Below are 22,690 nucleotides of genomic sequence, written 5' to 3'. Positions count from 1 at the left end.
TAATTCCCGGAGGATAAACAGGAAAAGGAAGAAGTCTTCCTGACCTAAATCCTTAACAGCTATTGAAAGAGCTGATTCCATCTTTCAGGAATCATTCCTTAGTCTGGCTCTCAACAGATACCACTTCGATATAGTTCAGAAATGATCTTCCCAACACTGACTAGAATTGCTACAATGAGGAGGGCATAAATTATATAAAAAATTGATAATTTTTAATTCATAAAAATGTTTAGTATTTAAATCAGTATAATGTATTCAATCAATATTATATATAATTTTTTTTTAATAAATCTTCAATTTTGTATAAATAATTTAATTTCATATGTAATTATCTACTTTTACAACCATCCCTTAAATTAATTAAATGATTTTGACCAGTTTATGAGATTTCTTTCTTATCCGTATAATAAGTATAGATTTCATTAATCGGATGTTGTAATTAAATACTATAGCAAATCCTTCGAATTATCTAACAATACAATTACGGATAACGTAAAATATTTTAGGTGAATTATCAGTTAAATAAGAATTGTATCCGTGAGGAGATATGATGAACTGATAATTGAACTGATAAAACAAGTAGAGATAATTTTCATTTTTCTGCCTACTGGACATATGCAGTGATATGGCTTAAACTACATACCTGACCTTCTTATTTTTTTGCTTTTTTTAAATTTTAAATTTCTATAAAATCTGAAAGATAAAATTTTAATTATTAAAATATCAATTTAAAATTTAAGTAAAAATTATTGTTAATATATAAGAAAAAACTATTTAATGTTAGTTTTACCTTTATAGTTATAACCTTGCTTTAAATATAATTTTATGATAAGTCAGGGGAATGTTATTCATATGAAAACAAGTACAAAAAGTAAAAAAAGAAGAGATAAAATTAAAGAGAATTACGAAAATCTCGTATTAAATTGATTGTAACAAACGTCGTGATTTGTATCAATAAATTGTCTTACTATATAATCGGTAAAAATAAAAGAAGAAAGAACAGGTAAATTGTAATCATTCATGTATGCCTAAAAATTCTTGTTAGATAATTCAGGATGGAAGAAAAAGAAAAAAAAATCGAATCATTTTATGCGTCCATTTATTTAGTTTTTTTTTTTTTTACTCTAACTGTATCCTATCGAAGTGTAAACATAAAATTGATTACGTATAATGGAGAGGTAAATACATGTATTTGATAAGATAAAAAAATTATAATTCTATAGGAAACACTCTTTTGTCGTACACAACATTTACTTAAACGCATAGGCTAAATTATAATGTGCCTATACATTTATACAAAAGCGCGCGCCTGGGTCAGTTGTAATTCCTATATGCACCATCATCCACTGGTGCGTGGATAGTTTCATAATAAAAACAAGAAATACTCAGCATATATCGATTCCATACACTTCATAGATATTCACAAACCAAATTTTCATTTTAATAAAAAACCGTTATCTATATTATAAATATTTCTACATTATATTTGTATATTTTATTTTTATAATACCATAAACTTGTCGTTATTTATGGCTTAATCATCTTATTTTACTCTATTGTGTTGTTTTGTACTGTATTAGAAATCATTAGAGGATCGGCTTTAAAAAATAATACTCATTTCAGTTGTAATTGTGTACGTACAGTCACTGTTTTGAGAAAAAGAGACCACAAATTTATTCAAACGTATAAAAAACCATAGAGAATATCAAGGACGCATTTATAAAAATCCTCACATCCTTAGTAAGGATCCAATGGTCGTCTACCCAAAATTCAGAATATCTAAATGAATTAGGAATCAATAATAGAAGGAAAAAGATTGTAAGAAATGGGAGGATCTTGTCGATAAAGGGACTGGTATACGAGACAAATCGGTCGGACCAATAAAGCGGTTCACGACCTCATGGATATTTATTCCACGAAATTTAAGATTAGAGCAGCATATTACGATAAACGGTTTTGTATTAACCAGCTGAAATATATACTGAAATAAATTGTTTTTGCTTAAGATTTACTAAATTAAGTTGTGTGTGGATTCAAAATATCAAAGTAAAACCTCATAAACCACCAAAACTGTATGTAAGAAAATATCCTAATAAATTATTTATTAACTTTTCGTCCAAATATTTACTTGTATGTAATTTATATTATTTGTGATTAATCGAGGGGCGACGCTTCCTTATAATCTTTAAAATAAGGTTTTTCGAGACCTTCCGTATCTTTAACTTCATTTTATTAAATAAATAAGAATGATTTTGGATATATGAATTGTGCTTAGAATCCAAAATAAAAATGTAATGTTATGCGAAAAATAGTTTCTCAAAAAACAAATTTTATTTTTTAAGGCAGATAATATGTATGAATGTAAATGAAGAGTATTCTTGTACAATCTCAGATCATTCTTGAAATGGTTAATTGAATCCCAACCACCAAATTCACGATATAGTAGTACAGCAACTACTCTAACAAGAAATAAATATTAAAAATTAAAAAGCACGACTGCCAAAAAAAAAAAAATTGCTCTTTTTGTTCTGGTTTGATTCCATTGTGATTTTGTATTATACTAGCAAATACCCCGTTTGAATTTTGAATATCGAAAGATCGGTTGCGAACATATAACATTTCCGAATAACCGTGATCTGTTAAATGGAATGGTACCTGATGATCACCAATGTTAGCCTTCAACCTAGTAAAAAATACCCTGTTTGAATTTTGAAAATCGGATGATTGTTTGCAGAGATATAAGAACACCCCTTACACCTCAAAAACAGCGTCTCAGGGGTACCCCGATTGTTACCAGTAGATGGTGATGACTGGTGTAGTCTCACACGAGATTCTCGCATACCTCACCGGTCTAGCCTCACACGCAGTCCTCACGGGAAAAAGATTATCGTTAAACATAGATTTTTTTCAAATTAATTTAATATTATTATATTTTATATAACGTAAATTTATTTCTATTACTTTTGTAATATTATTCATTCGATTGATTCGAAACATTCAGTTCAAACCCAGCTCACACAGTGATAGAGGCTCACTGTTCATAGTTCATCGATTCAATTTATTAAAGTCTGTGAATCAAACAGCAAATCCTCCACTAGTACACATATATATATATATTTATATAGCCTATGAGACTCCCGATAACGTAAGGATTCGGGATCAAATATCTAAATCGGTTCAGTCGTTGAGCTGCTAAAGTGGAAAAACATACATATATATACCCTAAATACATTACACTGCTTTTTGGGGAGTCGTGTAAAAATATTCAGACTTCAGACTTGCGAGTGGTCCTACCGATCAGCTGATCAGATGATATAGGTTGAGATGAGAGAGAAAGAGAGGTATACAAAATATCGAGTGTATGATACAGTAGCGCTCGCATGTAATAACCTCGACTATATATATTTAAATACATAATTGTTATTTAATTAATTAAACCACACTTCACATTAATTATGGTAATTTTTGTTTAACGAAAATAATTTTATTTATTAGAAAAAAATATTTAAAATTCTTTGTTAAATATTACAGATGTAAGTATTAATAAATAAAAGTTTTCTAGGAAGAGAGAAGGTAATTTGATCTGAAATTTTTTCCAAAATTATGACAACTGCCGGCCTCAGTGGCGCGAGTGGTAGCCTTTCATCCGGAGGTCCCAGGTTCGAATCCCAGTCAGACATGGCATTTTCACACGCTACTTGTCATTCATCTCATCCTATGAACCAATATCTAACGGTGGTCCCGGAGGTTAAAAAAAGAAAAAAAAGGTGTTAACAACTTTATTTACAGATATATTACTTTATGGTAGTTAATTATGTTTCTGAGGTCGAGTATGTTTTACCTGAAACTAATGATGCTCTAAAAAATTCAGTGATTTATTTGCAATTCATTTTGAAATACAACACTGATAAAAATGAAATTAAAACACATCCTGTCAAGTTTTTTTCATAATTTATTTAATATTAATATTGAAAACTGTTCACGCATACAATCACGCCTTTTCAAAACAAAATTTATCTCCGAATTCATTTTCAAAATTAGTGATCATTTTTTTTTTTTTTACAAATTGATTATTTAGGAGAAAGTATGATTTTATGGTCCGCACTACTTTGCGGATTAAAATTTCATTCGATAATTCACCTAGAACATAATGTTTTTTTTTTAAATTTCAATATAAGACATTTTTATTAATTCTACATGGAACTTTATGGACAATTCCATTTTCAAATCTATGCAAAAAATGGAATCAAAATCCCCTGTCAAGCTTAAACTTTCTTTTGATGATTTTCTACATGAAATATCTTTTATATTTTAACAAAAGACATTATTTCTACGTATAACTCTATGCCTAAACATATTTATGTTGAGCTAATGTTTTTTGCAAACCATTTATATACTAGATCTCAACAAAAGAGATGTGATGAACAAAACTTATTTTTAAATATTATTCTTAATAGTGTTTTGTATCTTACTTAATTCATCCTGCAGAATTCGTTGTAGGATAAAAAGAACATGTCTCGTCTTAAAATAGGACTGCGATAGAAAAAATGGAGTCGATTAAGTAACCCGCATCGTTACTCGATTTAATTTTAATCGAAAGCACCCGGGACTTTGACCATACTTGACCGGACGGCCGAAAGAGATTTCAGAGTACGTTACACTCTTATCTGAAAATAATTGGGCTGCTTGGACATACAAAGATTTTATATTATAGTATATTTTTGGAATTCTTGTATATATTTTATGTTTTCATTTAGCAATGTAAATTATAAGTATGAGAAAAAATTAATTTCAAATCATTCTAATATATGGCATCTACTCCGAGATGTCACAGATTTTCAGATTGCATGAACGTTCGTGTATATTCGCTTGGACCAATATTTGTTCTTTCTTTAACTTCACGTCGCTCCAGCTCCATTTAAAACGCACAGGATGCTGAGCAACCTAAATTACTTAAGTAAAAAAAAAATTTTTCACGAGTGCATTTCTAATATAGAAACTCAATTTACTTGAAGTTAAAAAAGGTACTGAAGCGGTGTTAGTGAGGATAATATTTCCCTCCCAATAAATGTTAGTTTTGATTAATTTATATATATATATATATATATATATATATATATAGAGAGAGAGAGAGAGAGCGTGAGAAAGTAAGGTGACTAACGAATTAAAAAAAAAATTATTTACCCAAATCTTAAAATACGTTTAGTCATTATCTGTTTTTAATAATATTTTCTTTTTTTTGTTTCAGTCCAATTTGGGAAGCAGAGTGAGTAACCATTTTAATATTACGTAATTTATTTTACTTTTCTGTTGTGTTTTTTTACAATCTGTGTTGATTAAAATTTATTTTACTCAAGAATGGATTATTTTTAAAACAGCTATTAACTATACAGTCTATATTACAACCACATCTGCCCACTCATTTAACATTCGTTCAGTCATTATTCATTTTACAAAACTTCATGTCTTCATTTAATTTGTATTAGCTAATTCAACATCTGTTTTTATGTACATAGATGAGCGTGTATTTATTTAATTGTTTTTTCTTTTTTGTCTGCAAATTTTGTATTACTTTAATGGAATATATCTTTACATTAAGACAATATAATTTTTCTATTTTTAAATAATTTTTTTCTTTTCTTTCTTTTATAAATCATTGAGATGATGGATTGGTAGTTAACAAAAGATAAATAATTGAAACAAAAGGTAATTATTTTTTCAGGAATAAATTGTACGATATCTACATAATTTATACCTTAAATTAAGTTCATTTTCCTTTTACACACCAGATTAAAATAAAAAAAAATCATGATAACATTTTTCCGAACATTAAAAGAAGTAACAAAATTAATAAATAAACAAGAATATTGCTATTTTTCTAGTGATCACAAGAGATCTTTCACGAATATTATTATCTCTTTAAGCATCATGAATGATTTAACAGCGATCCGAATTAAACCAGAGAGCGTCTTCAGAAAACACTTCTTAAATTGTTTATGTAAAATCATTTTTATGCAATAAAAAGGACAAGGCAATTTTGTTTCTTTTTTTGATGAATTAATTCACCATAGAATCTTTTGAAGATTGTACGCGAGATTATGAAAATGGAATTTTTTAAGGGATGAAAAATGCTAGGGTTAATTAATTTTTTAAATTTATTTTTTTTTCCCGATCTGACTACGACGATTCGATCCCGGAACCTCTGGATGAAAGACGGAGACGCACATCTGCAATTTATTCTGAATTTTCTTCTTTTCTTTCTTTTTTTTTTTTAATCAACATTTCTGATATAGGTCTCTAGTGGTCGTCATGAAAGTTGGTATTTGTGTTTAAACTATTTCAGCAACAAAATTGTTGCTAAACAAAAACAAGAACATAAACAAAATGGCGCAAGAAAAATGAAAGTATCGCCGAAAACTGCAATTATTTTTGCGCTAACTGGATTCGGCCGATTTTAAATATCGTCATTCGTTTGAAAACTAGCGACGTGAAAAGCAGAAAAGTCACAATATTTTTATTTTTTATTTTTTTGAGAACGTCAAATTTGAATTACTATAAAATCAGAACCAGAGGAGATATAAATTCTCTACTTTTGTAGGTAGATTAAACGATTATTTCTCAGTAATAATTCAAATTTAGCCCAAAAAACTATTATTTAAGCGTACAAGTCGTTTCAAGTAAAACCATCACGTTTCGATTAACTACACCGTTTCGGTGTAGAAAAAATAAATTTCCGCTAATATTAGGCATTAATTTTGTAGAATTCTTATTTGTAGAATTTAAATTGATTCGCGTTTTATGGTGAGAATCATTTACAGGATCATTAATGGAAAAATCCATTAAAAAACGTGGCAATATATGATGGACTGAAGCGGTCTCAGCGTGTGGTACAGTCTCAACAACTATGTAACCTGTGGCGCGAGTGGTAGCGTCTAGGCCTTTCACCCAGAGGTCTCGGGTTCGAATCCCGGTCAGGCATGCCATTTTCACACACGCTACAAATCATTCATCTCATCCTCTGAAGTAATACTTAACTGTGGACTCGGAGATAAAAAAAAAAAAAACAAAAAAAAAAACTATGTAACCTTCTGTTTGTGTTCTATTTATGAACCTTTACACCACTGCATATGTTTTTAATCAGTATTTATGTTAATTAATTATATTATACATACATAGATATATTACAATTATGTTATTACGTACAAATTATGTAGTAAATATAAATTTATTACATAATTGTAATTACAATTGTAATTGCAATTACATAATTGCCCTAATTATACTTCTCACGCCCCTAATTTTCAAACTAATAAGGTTAATTAAAATCGGTCGAATCCAGTTAGCGCAAAAATAATTGCAGTTTTTGCATTTTTATTGTACGATTATTTTTAAACTGAGATCAATAGTTTAAACACAAGCGCCATCTTTCTTGACGACAACTGTAATATGATGTTAATGAAATCAGCGATGTTTTTCTCGATAAGTCAAACGAGATTTAAACTATTTATTTACTAATAACATGATTCGATATCCGTACCATATCCAAACCAATAGTACAACTTTATATCATGAATTCAATTTCTTTCATTTTTTCTTTGATTTATTTCAATTTTTTCGATTTATTTCATAAATCGTTACTATTAAGAATTAATTCTTTTTTCCTTAAACCTAACTTCGTACTATTAAAACTACATCCCAGAACCAAAAAAATTCCTTTCGGCACGTCGGATGGCAGAGGTATATTTATTTCACCGGTGCTAAGTAGGGAATAAAAAAGATTTCCACCTTAAAGTTAAGAAAAAACTTCAGATTTACTCAATACGACAATGGTTGCATGTCAAAATTTTCACATGTTTAGCATACTACAAGCCCCATCTTCTTACAATTCCAGGAATATTTTCGTCATATGAAAAATTGTTTCAGACAAAAGTTTTAGGTAATGTTTATAGGACTATCTCTTTAAACCGATTCGATGGTGGCCTATTAAGGGCGGTATGATTTTTTTTTTGTCTTCAAAACCCCACTTTTCCACCTCTAGGCCAAAGGTTGGTGATATCAAAAACGTTTTTAGAACCTTATCTATAAAATAGTAAGGACTTTAAAAGAATTCGATGTTTTAATAAGAAAGTTATAGAGATATTTTGTTTTTTTTCGAAAAAACCCTCCATTTCCACCCCCCTGATCCGATTTTGCCATTAACGAACAAGACCGAGACTTTGGGTCGGTATATATTATGTATCAATTTGAAACTGACTGGCGCAAAATTACGGCAGTGTCCACAACAAAGTGAAATACATATAAATGTAAAACTTTTGAACTGATGGTGGTTTTGGGGTTTGGGGATGTGAAACACGAAGTTATGTCGAAATTTTCCGAAGTCGAATCACGGTACCCATTACAATTGTTAGCTTTCTTGTCAAATCTACCTAAAATGAGGAAGAAGAGATGAAGGATAAGGAAAAAGGGTGATACAGTGAGAAATAATGCTAAGGAGTTGTGACCAAATTTATTAAACTCCTTCCAGGTATCGACGCATCCGTGCACCTCATAATCATCTGGAGATTGGGGCGTTTTAGCCTCACTTATTTAGTACACCCAATCTAATATTCATCTCAGGCAACAAAAAATTTATCTTGTTTCAGGAATTAAAAAGACCTCCCAAATAATAAGTACAGTTCTTATAATGACATTATCATGTTAAATATAAAATTAAAAAAATACTTTTATAAAAAGAATGAAATATACAAACACATAAGTAATTTAATTATTAATAAAAAAATTGTTTTATGTGCTCACATTTTTATTTTAGCTACTATTGACGCCAACAAACCAATGGTAGTGCGCTGGGCGACTGCGCGCAACACACGAACGATTCATTCGTTCGAATGATTTATACTTCTCGAACGATCCATTCGTTTGAACGATTTATACGTCTTGATACGAATGATTTATCTAAAATTATATTGCGTTTTTGAGATAAAAAAGCAAAATATTAGCGTTAGAGCTGTGTTAAAAATTTACAATTCAAGACGCAGCAAAAAATGTTCAGGATTTTGATGATTTTCGTTGTAAACGTTTTTGTTAGTACGCTAAATTCATGAACTTTATTTAGTTACAATTGGCAAAAACATTTAAGAAAACCATGTGTAATGAAACATAAACCATGTAACATTTTCGCGGCGGGTCCTAGGCTCGCCTTTTTCCTAGTAATTTAACGAACCTAATTAAAAAGTATCATTTAACATATTATGCGTATATCTTTATTAACTATGCATGATGTAACCGTGCATTCACAAGCATAAACGTTGTAAAGCAATAATATTAAAATTTTATTGCACTTGAAAACTTTTTTAAATACGGTAGATAGGTAGGTCTACACATTAAAAGCTACCTTTTTTATTATTAATTCGCATATCTTTTATGGCAGGATTATTTTAGTAAACTCTTTAAAACTTCCGAAATAACAACTTATCATACCATATATAGGCTGTTTTATTATGTGCAATAAAAAATTAATCATATATATTTATAGTGGAAAACAAGAAATATTAATTTTTATTTACATCGATATTCGTATTTTATAACTTTTGTACTTAATATTGAATTTATTGCATGCACATAATTTTTTTTAATCCTTAACCTAAATACCGCCTATTTAATAAAAGTATTAGTTATGTTAATAATTATTATCCATTATTTGGTTTTACCCCCAATAAAATATATTAAAAATTTAATTAATTCTTTAAAATAATAGTTATTATTATTTATTTCGTATTATATTATGAATAACGTCACTGATAATAAATGTAAGTATTTATGAGAATTTATTTATCCATCTAATATATAATATTAACGGTATAACACTTAATGTTCACAATTTATTAACTAAATCCCTTCAAAATATATTTGTTCACATTTTAAAATGCTTTATCTTTGGATAAAAATTTTTCTGTTACTTAAAAAATATTGGTTTTTAGAATAGTGTGTAACATTTTCTATTCTTTTAGTTATATAAAAAAAATCTGATGGCGTGTACGCGACTTCCTTGTACGCCTATTAAATTATATGTACACATTTTTTGCATCGCTTCATTTAAATTTATTTCATTTGAAAGTGAGATACGGATCCTCCAGTTCTCTAATAAAGTGAACAGTTATACTATTGCTGAAATATTAGTTTTTATTAACATAAAATATTTATACAATTATTAATTCAATAATATTACCTGAAATATTAGAATAGAGTAAAAGTCCCTTTATTACTCTTTAAATAAAAGTCATATCTATCTATGTTTTTTTGAAATTATTATGACGTAACCATGAACAAAATGAAAACAAAAACGAATAATCAGATGTTTCACCAATTGTGATATGGACACATGACTTCCTTGTTCGCCTATTAAAATGCATATACATATTTTAAAAGTACATACAATTTTATTTCATTAATTTTTTTTTATTGTTGTTATTATTGAATTATTATTTATTGTATTTTTTTTTAAATTCAGAGGTTAATAATTATTAATAAATCATTATATTTAAATTTAAAAAAAAAAGTTAAAAAAAAAGGTAGATGAAGTCTGATTAGGACCGATGTGCCTTCCCCATGTAAGATCCAAATATTTAATTGATTAAACTTTAATTTGGCTATAACTCTGGAACCAATGAAAATAAGTACCACTTATATTATATCTTTGAAAAACTCTCAATGAGATCTTATTACTGCAGTTAAGCAAAAGTTCAAAATCCAAATCTTTTGGATTTTTTGGACGCTTTTGGTTCAGTCGATTGGAATCAAAATGGAAGGTGCACAACTAGATGTTACAATAGTCCTAAATCTAAATTTTCAACATACTACGGCTAATCGTTTTTGAGTTATGCGAGATCATACGTACGTGTGAAACTAGTAACCGAAACTAGTAAAACTTGATATTTTGGTTGAAACCCGAAAACCAAAATTATTCGCGATCACAATACTTCCTTTACTTCGTACAAGTAAAAACGTGATTCATTTGTTGAATATTTCACTCGTTTTGGAAGTATTTTTTAATTGTTGATTTACGAAGTTGAATCTCAAGTATGTATATGTCATTACCAATTTGTTTATTTATTTTTTTCCAATTTACCGTAATATTGTTTAAAGAGGAAAAAATTGTATTGATCGTTTCAAAGCCTTTGTTAGAAAATAATTATATTTTTGAAATCAGGGGATGAAAAAATTTCGGCATTGTAATAAAATCAGCTTGCACATTATGTGTGTGGGTGTTTATGCCCACATTTTTCTTTATACTTCCGAAACGGATTATGCCAGTTTTACAGAAATTGAGACATGTCTTGTACGTTCCTGTTAAATATTTTGGTCCGATTTTCCAACTAAAGCAATTAATCTTCCTGTTCAGATCAATAGGAAGCTATTTATTTATATTTCTATTAAATTATTCTGACGGTTAAAAAACTCAGGAAAATTTTAAACTAACATTATGAAATTCCGTGGAATAGCTAATATTAAGGAACGTTATTTTATTAGATTTTTGAAATCGTTTGAAGGAGTGAGAAGATATTAAGGGTATGTTGTATCGAATTTGAATTTGAGAAAATATTATTTCTCGTGGGTGGGTTTTAAATAATAAAGAATTATTATAATTATCTATTGTAAGAAATCTATATTGAAAAATTATCTTATAAAACAGGCAGTGCAGTTGTTATAATTTACCGGCAATGAGAAATTGAATTTATTTTTTGAAAACTGATTTTATAAACGATTTTAAGAATTTTCCTACACAAATGTATTTTCTTAACTATTATTTAAAGAAAATAAATTAAAAATCAACTTTTTTAAATTAATTATATCTTATTTTAAAATAAAATTATAAGCTATGTTATAAAATAAAAAATGATAAAAAAATTATTAAGGTATATAGTTTTTATGAACTTTTTACCTTTACAATAGTGTAACTCTTCATCGTTCTGAAGCGTGCAAATGTAATAACTTGATTTAAACAAATTTAAAACTTTACTTATTTAATTTTAAAATACGAGTACTTGCGAATTATAGTACAAGTACTCGAAAGTCAAAATAATTTGGAAACGTATGATAGACAATTGTACTAAGCGGATCCAAATTTCATTATTTTAAACGTTTAAGCAATATATTTTTAAAACTCTGATGTGGACACCACATGACTTCCTTCTACGTCTATTCAATTACATATACACATTTTTAACAGTACATAAAATTTTATTTCATTAATAACTTGTATATGATATTTTTTCATATATATGTATATTTTTTTCAAATGTTTCTGAATTATTATTTATCGTAAATTTTTTTTTTACAATCAGACGTTAATAATTATTAATAAATCAATATATTTATATTAAAAAAAAAATATATTAAAAAAAGGAAGTGAAGTCGGATTCGAACCGATGGGCCTTCTTGTAAGATCCAATTATTTCATTAATTAAAATTTTATTTGGCTGTAACTCTAGAACCAATGAAAATAACTACCACTTATTATATATTGGTGGAAAGCTTTCGATGAGGGCTTATTACTTCAGTTAAGAAAAAGTAAAAAAATCCAAAAAAATTGGATTTTGGGCTTTTTTGGATACTTTGGTCCAGTCGATTGCAGTCAAAAAGGGAGGTGCACAACTAGATGTTACAACAGTTCTAAATATAAAATTTCAACATATTACGGCTAATCTTTTTTGAATTATGCGAGATACATACGAACGTACGTACAGACGTCACGCCGAAAGTAGTGAAAATAGATTCAGGGAAAATCAAAATGGGTATTTACCTTGAATTCTGAAATTTTTCGTGATCAAAGGGAAAAGCAAAATGATATATTTCAATTTTAATTGATGAGAGTTGATTTTATGAAAAAAATTTAGATTATTTTATGTGTTAATTTTAATGATATTTTCTCTAAATACCTCTGAAGAAAATCGAAATGATTTTTTCAATCTATCCTCAACCCGCATAAAGAATTTTGAAAAAATAATTAATATGATCAATAGAAATATATATAGAAATATTTGAGCCAAATTTGAAGAAAATCAGTTTGTTCAATGCTGAGATTATGGCCAAAAGCATTGCAATACACACACTTACATACGTACGCACATAGATACATACATATGTTTTGTTTAGTTTAGACAAAGTAGTTTTACCCTAAAACGTAAAGATTTGAAAAAAAAATCCGATACCACATTTTTGACATGATAATGGTTTGTAATATATTTAGAATAGTTATATTAGATGGGAAAGTAAAATACAATGAATGCATACATATAAAATTTACCTTTTTACATATTTATGAAACATTTTATTATTTTTACCTAGAAATTTTAATGTTTTTATTACACATATTTTATTAAATGTGGCAATTAATTTGGATTTTTTTTGTTCTGTTCAGAAAACGTGTATATTCTTATCAAAGGGTAACTTAACTACTGCCCATAACTGTTCAGAATTATTGAATTAACTTCTTTTTTATATATATATAGCATTATCAAGACAAAAATGTTTTTAAAGTTTTATCAAGGAGGTAAAGAATAAAATGCAATTTTTAAATACTATTTTTTAAAATAAATTAAATATTATTTTTAGAAAGTCTTGACAAGGTTTATAGCACTTAAAATTGAATAACAGTAAAGGATTGAATTCGAATTATACATTTTTTGGTTTATCAAATTAATATAATTTCTTTTATTATTTTTCTTTAAATTAAAAGGAATGTAAATATATATGCGAATTCTAGAAAGTTTAGGCAACATTATAGCAAGCTTTTTAAAAGATAATTCTATAATTTTTTTTTCATTAGAATGGTTTGGGGGTATTTTTATTTCCCTTTTTACTCTGCTTTAACCTACTTGTATAAAGATGGTCTTTTATCAGTTATTATTAAAATGATAAAACTAAAGCAGAAATTGATTTACATGAAGGATTGAATAGTACCATTTATTGCTAGAAGAAAAATTCAATTTTTCAGACGGAACAGTTTAGAAAGGAAGACAAAGTAAATTTTAAAATAATGAGATAAAAAACATATTGTACTAAAATTACATTTTTTTTTTATTCGGTCAGTAAAATTTCAAAAGAATGGTGGTAACGGAAACACAAAAAAGTAACAAGATAATTAAATTTCTTGTATCAAAGATAGGTTAAATAATAAAAAAACAATTTTTTTTTAAATTGTCCGCCGTACAGAGCTTTATGCCGCAAGAGGAGATTCAGAAGTTAGTGTTGAAGAAAAATCTGACTATTAGGTGTTCTAAAAGAAATTGCAGAAAAAACCACAATCAATTTTCTAGTACAAGGGTTCGGCTGATATGTAATGCACACTGGAACATAACAGAAAACAAAATGCCACACAAAGAGGCAGGTACCATTTCTTAGTCTCATTCCCCTACCACTAACATTCCAAAAGTCGTTGATCCACGCCCTCTCATTTTCTATCAATCTCCATTGTTTTGGAATCGAGTACGCCTACTATTTCAAGAACGTAAACTGGATGGATTTTAAACAGCGAAAACATTCTATGACATTCTTCACTGTTTAAAAGCTGTTTATGATGATGAATTTGTTGTTTGAAGTGCTGTGAGAAGATGGGCAATAGAATTTCTTGCATCAGAAGCCGGTGAAGCAAATATTAAGAATAAATAACACAATGATCAACCGATTTTTGTGACCAATGAGAAGCATTAAAAGGAAGTGGATGAATCGATCTAAAATGACTGCCGCATCACACAACAATCTGACAACACGGTTATAGCCATCACGCGGCTAAAGCCGCGTTCCGGGAAGGTGCTACAATTATGGCTTGTTTTTTATTTACGGCTTACACACACAACTTAATTAAAAATATTCATCATTTTATTTAAATTTAATATTTTTTCGTTTATTTAATTCAATGATTTTAACTAAAGCGCGTACGCATACCGTATTTAATTCGCGCGAGTGTACTAATGTAATTTCATGACTTGCATATAATCAATTTCGCTTGTATCGTCGGCAGACACTGTACCCGTGACGCTTAACGCACCAGCTGCCGAGTCAAAGGTACGACCCAGTTCGAGATCCAGCCAGACCGAATTACTTTTTTACACGTTAAATATTATTCATTTATTTAATTCTACCGCTCACTTGTGACGTCACAACATAGCGGACGACTACAACAGCATATTTTTGGGGTGGGGTGCGATTTTACAAAAGTTAAAAAAAAAATATTGTTATTTTTTAATTGTTAACAAATGTACCTATGAAAAATAAGACCTTAATTAGGCGAAATCTCGAAATACTGAAGGTGACCTTGCTCTACAGCTTCACTCCCTTGACCTTTTAAATTGTAAATTGATCCGGTGAAAACCACATATGCCGAAACTGGACCTATTAATTTCCATTCCAGAGCTATACTTCTGCTACAGCGCTATCTTTTTTTTTTTTTTTTTTTTGTCCTTTTTTAAACACCCCCAACATCCCTGGCCTCCGCCGTTAGGCTTTGCGCAGGAATGTCAGGGTGTCGTGGCAGTAGACTGCCCCCCTGTCTTGCCAGTTACGGCTACCCATCGGGGTCCTTCCAGCCTCATCAAGACGCAGTTGCCCCCCTCTTCTGGGCGACCGCTACATCCCTCAGCTGAAAGGCTACCCTTCCCGTCCCTAAGATAGGTTGCCGACTATGCGTTGCACAGAGCCGGCAAACCGCCGCGTCCCCCCGTTACTCATACCTTCAGGGTCCCGAATGCATCATCGGACCAACCCCGACTAAGCCGCATTCTTGCATATGCAGGAGCCTTAGTGGCCTCTGCATCCAAGCTGCCTCCTGCCCTACACGGCAACCACGATTCGTACTAGTTTTCCCCTTTTTTTTTTTTTTTTTTTGTTGTTTTTTTTTACATCCTTGTACAACCCAACACCCCCTGCAACGGTAACTGACAGTGCCGTTGCCGAGGGCTTATGACACCATGACGACTCATGACTTTAATAACAGAGCGACGTGATGGGATCACCACGGTCTCGAAAATAATAACACAATACACAAAAAAAAAAAACAACAATAATAAACTAAACCTACAGCGCTACTATAGCTACAGCGCTATCTAGACGGGAAAGTAACAACGCATAGCCAGCCGTAAGGTATATTGAAAGAACCAGAAGACACATTTTTTTGCACAACCGGGTTATCGTAAAATAGCTTTACGATGGATGCCTTGCAAACTTACAAAAAACAACAAACAATCAAAGTAGTATTGCGAACTGCTTCTGAAACTGCTTATCGTGAGGTGGGAAGTGACTTCCTTTTCAATATTTTGACAGGAGAAGAAACACTGGTGCACATTATGATCCAGATGAAAACGGCAGAGTGTGAAATGCCGGCACTCTGGTTCAACACGATCAAATAATTCAAAATACAACCCTCAGAATCTTTGAGTGTGTTATGAGACTCGAAACAAGCGTGTATGACTTCGAAGCCGGGTCGATTTAAAATTTTATGAGACACAGAGAAGTTAAAACTTCTTAGGAGAAGTATGTGTCGTTTTTCACAATCCACGTGCCGATAATTCTGCAGTACGATAATGTTCAGCCAAACACATCGCATACAACTACGAGGCTCTTATGAGGTGGAAATTCGAACCTATTTCTTACCCTCCCATATTCACCAGATTTGACTACCTGCTATTTTTACCTTTTTTTCGGCAATTAAGAGGGATATTAAGGATACTCATAACTCCACGGAAGATGAACTGAAGGATGCGGTGAGATCATGGATCAAGGAAAGACCGCTAGCATTCTTCATTATATGCGGATTCAGAAAAATTGTTCAGTGTGGGGATAATGTGTATTCGCACGTTGTAAAATAAATTATAAGATAAATTTAACAAATAAAATGTATATTAATTTCGTTTGATTATCTCTTCTCTGTTTCGGAGTTATGAGTGATTGTGCATTACATTTCAGCCATCCCTCGAAATTTTCTAGAAAAACTAAGTAGCTGAATTATTCATAAAAATATTCAACATTAGTTAAATCAAGGATGGAAATTATAAAAATAAATAAATAAAAACCGTATGAGGTAAAAGATATTAGATACATAAAGCAAATATAAACTACAATAAATAGATTTAAAATATGTCTAATATAACAAAATTAAGGTTATTAGGTAATCGAAAGGAGTAGAAAAATGAATCAAACAGCCAAGTAACTGATAAAAAATAATCTATCCTTCCTACACCTACACAATCGGCAATTTAAAAATCTCTCCGGAAGTAAAATAATAAAATTTTAATTTTTGTAATCTGTTCATAATTAGTATTTATTTTCGTATTTTAATCCATTGAAAAGAGGAAAAAATGATAAACAAACTTTTTAATTATTATTTGTATGCTTATGATAGTCGCGTAGAATAAATTTTGTTTCTGTATGATAAATTGCTAAATGACATTCAGCTCATCGTATAACTTTTTTAATAATTATAATCTGTACTCTCTACTACTTCATTCTCTCTGTCACTTCGAATTCTCCCTTTTGCTATATATATTTCAATATCAATATTGTTATAAAATTAAAAATAATTAAACTTCTACGACTCGAATTTCTGTCAATTAAATATTTTTTAATGTAGAATTTATTAATTCCTATCGGCTAAATTTCAAGTTGCGGTATAAGAATCTTGGTTCCTTGTATCGTATATTTAAATCTGATTACTAAACCGGAATGAAACTTAGACATTACACTATTTGCAGCTGTCTAATTGTGATTATCGAGAAAAAGAAACAAAAACGTTATTCTAATTATTTTACAACAAATAGATCAAACGTTTTTCGATACGTTTAATTATAATCAGTACATTTAAATTTAATCAATCCTAGTAAACGTTAGTTGATTTTATACGGAATTTGATTACTAGATAGTGGACACCGGTGTACATTGGTGGTTAGGGGTTCAATTAAACACACACTCAGGAATGGTCGGCCTAAGTCTGTCAAGACTACACCTCATTTTTATGTCACACATTTAATCCTCATCTCATTGGGCCGAAGGGGAGTTGCTTTTTGTTCATTAATTAAATAGATTACAACGTACACGTTAGAAAATAAAAAAAAAGAAATATAAAAAAACTATATTTAAAAAGATGGATTATTGTTATTAACCAGTTTGGTCTAGTAGTAAAATCGTCATAAATTTTCAAAGTCGAAGGTTCTAATCCAAGTAAAGGTAAATTACTTTTATACGGATTTGAATATTAAACAATGGATGCCCGGTTTACTTCGGTGGTCGGGTTTCAATTAACCACACATCTCAGTAATGGTCGGCCTAAGTCTGTACAACACTATATCTCATTTGCTTGTCACGTATACCATTCTCATCTCGCTGGTCCTGGGGAAAATGTGCTTTTCTTCAAAAGTTGGACAGATTGCAATGAACACATTAGGAATATAAATTGTTATTAAAAATTATACTTTTATTAAATAATTGAATAATATCTCGTTACTATATAAAGTGATAACGTCTTTTTCGTTTGTTCTCGGTAACAGCGAAATTTATTGAATCAATCATAACGAAATTTTAACTGTAGCTTTCTTATGATCCCAGGAATTATTTTTTTTAATATTTTGGTTGGTGACACCTTCAAGGCAACCAGTCCGGCAGTTAAGCATCACTCAGTCACCTCAGGGTATCGTGGCAGCAGCCTGTCCTCTCTGTATAGCCCTCTGTAGGGGCATTCTACCGGGGTCTCCCTAGCGTCATCAGGACACGCCGACTTCCTCTTCTGGATAGCCAGCCCATCTCTCAGCTGGAGAATTACCTTTCCCGAATTTAACCTACAAAGCACCACATGTGTGTTGCGCACATCAGGTGCGCAACGTACTGGTAGGAGCTACCATCATCGGGTAGCTTCGACCCCCCCCCCCCCCCAACTCTTGCATGCTGGCGAACCAGAACATCCTAGCCATGGGGGCTATCTCCCTAGCCCTAGACGTCCCCACGCTTCGTCTCAGGCTTCAGTATTAGCAGTAGATGCACTTCATGTAGGGCGGTGAGTGCAAGCCCGGTCCCCCGTCCGGTATCCTCCCTGCCCACAATCAAGGCATTTCATAGGCTCCGCACAATCTGCCACCTTGTGGCCCCGCCCTCCACAATTGTAGCACAGGGTCGATCTCTCGACTCCCTTGGAGGTTGCCGCTTTATGCTGGTGTCTCTTTTCACAGCAGCACTGTGGCTTTCTTGATGTCCCCGTAGGCCGGCCTGAGGGACGAGGGGATCTTGCGCCCCACTTCTTTCCTTATTGCTGCAGCGACTTCTTCCGAGGTGACATCCAGATCCAATCCTTTAACGTGGTATGCCACCGTGCGAGAGTCCCTCTCTTTCTCAGCGGCTACTGCATGTCAACAGTGGAACTGAGCCGTCGAACCATGTCCTCTTTCTTCTTTGATGACTCTTTGATCCTAACCTCCATGGTGTCGGCTCTACCCTTCAGAACTGACACAATGTCCTCAGCCAGGTTCTCACCTAGCTCGCTTTTTACTTACTTTAGCTCAGCGTAGCTGAGCCCCTCATTCCCTATCAGCACCTCTTGGAGGCCGGTCCCTGTGGCCTCTCCATCTTGCCTTGTTGAACTCCAACCAGGTGCAGGAGCCATAGCTCTAGGAATGTTTAACACAGTTCAAACGTCATCAGTCTCACTAATAAATCATAAATAAAAAAATTATAAATAAATACTCTCAAGCAAAACCTAACGGTGGTCCCGGAGTAAAAAATAAACCTCCGAGACCATCGTTAGGTATTTCATCTGAGGATGAGATGAAATGGCAATTTGGGAATTTTGTGGCGCGTGAAAATGTCACATCCGGATGAAATGCCGAGATGCTACCACTTATGCCACGGAGACCGGCATAAATAAATAACTAGAACTTCTTTCATTAAATTTAATGACTGTCTATATCGATAGATATTGTCTGTATCGATCATTGTTTATGTTAATATCGACTTCTTCAGACAGTTATTACGTGATTTACAAAATTTAATGTTATTTTCTACAAAAGATCGGTATGTATTATTATCGAAATATACAAAAAAATAAATTAGTTTTGTAATAAAATTAGAGGAAAAGATTACTATTTTACATATTTAACAACTGAAAAGTTATTATTCATCCAAATTAATTTATTTATCCGGTAAGTTGTGTACAGCAAAAACTCGGAGAGCAACACATAAATAATTAATATAAAATTATTTCTAATTTTTGAAGTACTATAAGCATATAAAGCGGGAGAAACCGTAACGGGGGTTATTAAATAATTTTAAAACATAAATTGGTATTTTGAAGCTTATATATTACGATCGTATTTTTGAATGGAGAATACTCCCATTAGAAATCATTAATTTAAAAAAAATTTTTTTAACATTAATAAATTTATCTTTACATTAAATATGTTGACATATTTTAGAAAAGATCTCCTGTAATGAGGGTTTAATTAGTAATAAATTATTTTCTAATTTTACAATATGAAATAATACATTCTATTACTTGTAGTATTAATGTTATATATTATTCTGCCGATAATATACATATACAGAGTGAGTCAAAGGTATGGAAACCTCACCGTTCCAGATAGAATACTGTAGCTTCCAGGATAAGGTATCGGTCAACTACTTTACCTTTGACGAGACTATTTCTTGGGTGGTGTCCCAGGAGTTGTAACTCCCATATTTTAAATGGTAACATCCTTTGTGTGAATCATCATTTTAAAGGTCTCTTTAAGACATAGTATAAATAAAAAGTTGGTTCGATATCTGTACCCAAAACTGCGGCAAGATAAATTTTGGATTTTGAAAATATTCCTGGCCACCAAGATCGCCTTATCTAACACCTTTAGATATTTGTTTCTGGAGACGGATGAAAAACACTGTATTCAAAAAAAGATTGTGATGAATTAATTGTCCGCATGCGGCTGAGCAACTTAAGGACAGTCCTGAAGAACTAAAAGGAGCCACAAAAGCAGTAAAGAAGCGTGCCAAGAAATGTGTTGAAAATGGCGGGCTCATTTTTGAACATTTATTATAAACTGATACGTTTATTGCACTGTCTTGATTGCACTTACCGTGTGTTTATTGCACTTACTTTATTGTCTAGTGTACTGTTTCTAAATAAAATTCGAATTTTTCTAATTTTTCTTTGTTTTATTCAATTTATCTTAGAACATTTTATTCAGAATTAAATTCTCTAATTGTCTAAATGCTTTGTGTTTATTATCCGTTTAAAAAAGTTATTGTACGTCAAACATAAAACAAACAGGGTTTTTTACTCCAATTTATTGGTTTTCACCCCAGATTTCTCAGAAGCTACAGCAGATACGATTCTGGAACCTATTTTATTCCATTTTTCATGTCAAAAACCATACAAAATATTTCTGTAACGTTCTAAAAATGTTAGTACAACCTCGTTTCACCGGGGTAGCTGAAATCCGAGCGAAATCCTTCACTAACCGTAACTCGCAAACAAAGCATTTTAGGACATACGCTTATATGAACTTTTTAAATTATTTTCACGAGTAGAATAGGTTATGAAAGTCGCAGGAGAAGATCGTGATTCACTGTGTATATAATATTATATATAATTAATTACATATCTGGTGGCTGAAAAGTAACTCACACTCCCTCTAATGTTTTTTATAATTGAGATAACTGGATGCGGTTTGCTTTCGAGCAACATCTGTATTGCTGCATGGGGGAACAGGGAGAGCAGTTTGAACATTTATTATGAAGTGCGAAGCAATAACATCTTTTAAATGAAATAATTTTATTAGGCGGTATTTATAATTCGTAAGATTATAGGACTTCCTTTTAAATAAAAGATGAAATTAATTACGCATGAAAATATAATTAAATTGGAAACAGTTACTTATTTAAATTAAATTCTTCAAGACTAAATTAGAAGTATTTGAAAAATCTTAATAATTATTTATTTTCATTTTTAATTAACCTAATGATATTTGTAGTTGCCATTTTGGTTTAAATAGTCAGAATGTAATTTTTTGATACGATTTTACTTTCTCGTAGACCTTTAAAACAAGGTATCACATGACCATATGTCCCATTTAAAATTTCTGAATACTTCCTGCCCCCGCCCACCACCAGGCCGAATACTCTAAATTGGGGCTTACTGAGTTACCCTTTCTTATCGGAAAAGATTTCCAAATAGAGAATCGGGATACATGAAATAAGAAAAAACTAAAACGGAACATTTAACCGTAGTTTTTTAGCTATCTATAACAAATACATTGATGACTGCCATTTTGGATATGGGATCAGAATATAGTCTTAATTTGATCATTTTTCACGTCTCATCAAAGGTTCTTTAAAATCATATATCAAACGATCATTGATCCCATTGATCCCAAGTTTTTGGGTTAACTTCCAATCCCCGCCGACCAAAAATCAAAAAAATGAAATTTACGTTCATTAAAGTAGTCCCTTAATAAGAGGAAAAAAATGCCGCAAACTGCATCAAGTTATATCGATTTAAAAAAAAACCGGGTGGTTTCAGCCACCCGGTATATACTATATATATTCCACCGATCCCTGAGCTGGAGTGGAAGGGTCTCGTCTTTCATCTCGAGGTCCCGGGTTAGAATCCCGATCAGGCATGGCATTTTTCACACGCTACCAAATTCGTTTATCATCTAGT

At 31.1% G+C, this 22,690-nt stretch overlaps 1 protein-coding gene across 1 annotated transcript in view; it reads left to right on the top strand.

Moving 5' to 3' along the window:
- Positions 1-22,690, top strand: part of LOC142327607 (uncharacterized) — a 190,571-nt gene that overhangs the window by 110,785 nt on the left and 57,096 nt on the right. Inside the window, exon 3 of the mRNA XM_075370805.1 lies at positions 5,249-5,266. Coding sequence (XP_075226920.1) covers positions 5,249-5,266 — 18 coding nt within the window. The remainder of the gene's footprint in view (positions 1-5,248; positions 5,267-22,690) is intronic.

The sequence above is a fragment of the Lycorma delicatula genome, chromosome 7 (assembly GCF_047948215.1).
Source record: "Lycorma delicatula isolate Av1 chromosome 7, ASM4794821v1, whole genome shotgun sequence".
Lineage (NCBI taxonomy): Eukaryota > Metazoa > Arthropoda > Insecta > Hemiptera > Fulgoridae > Lycorma > Lycorma delicatula.
The sequence above is the reverse complement of the archived record's forward strand: the minus strand, read 5'-3'. Positions and strand labels throughout refer to the sequence as shown.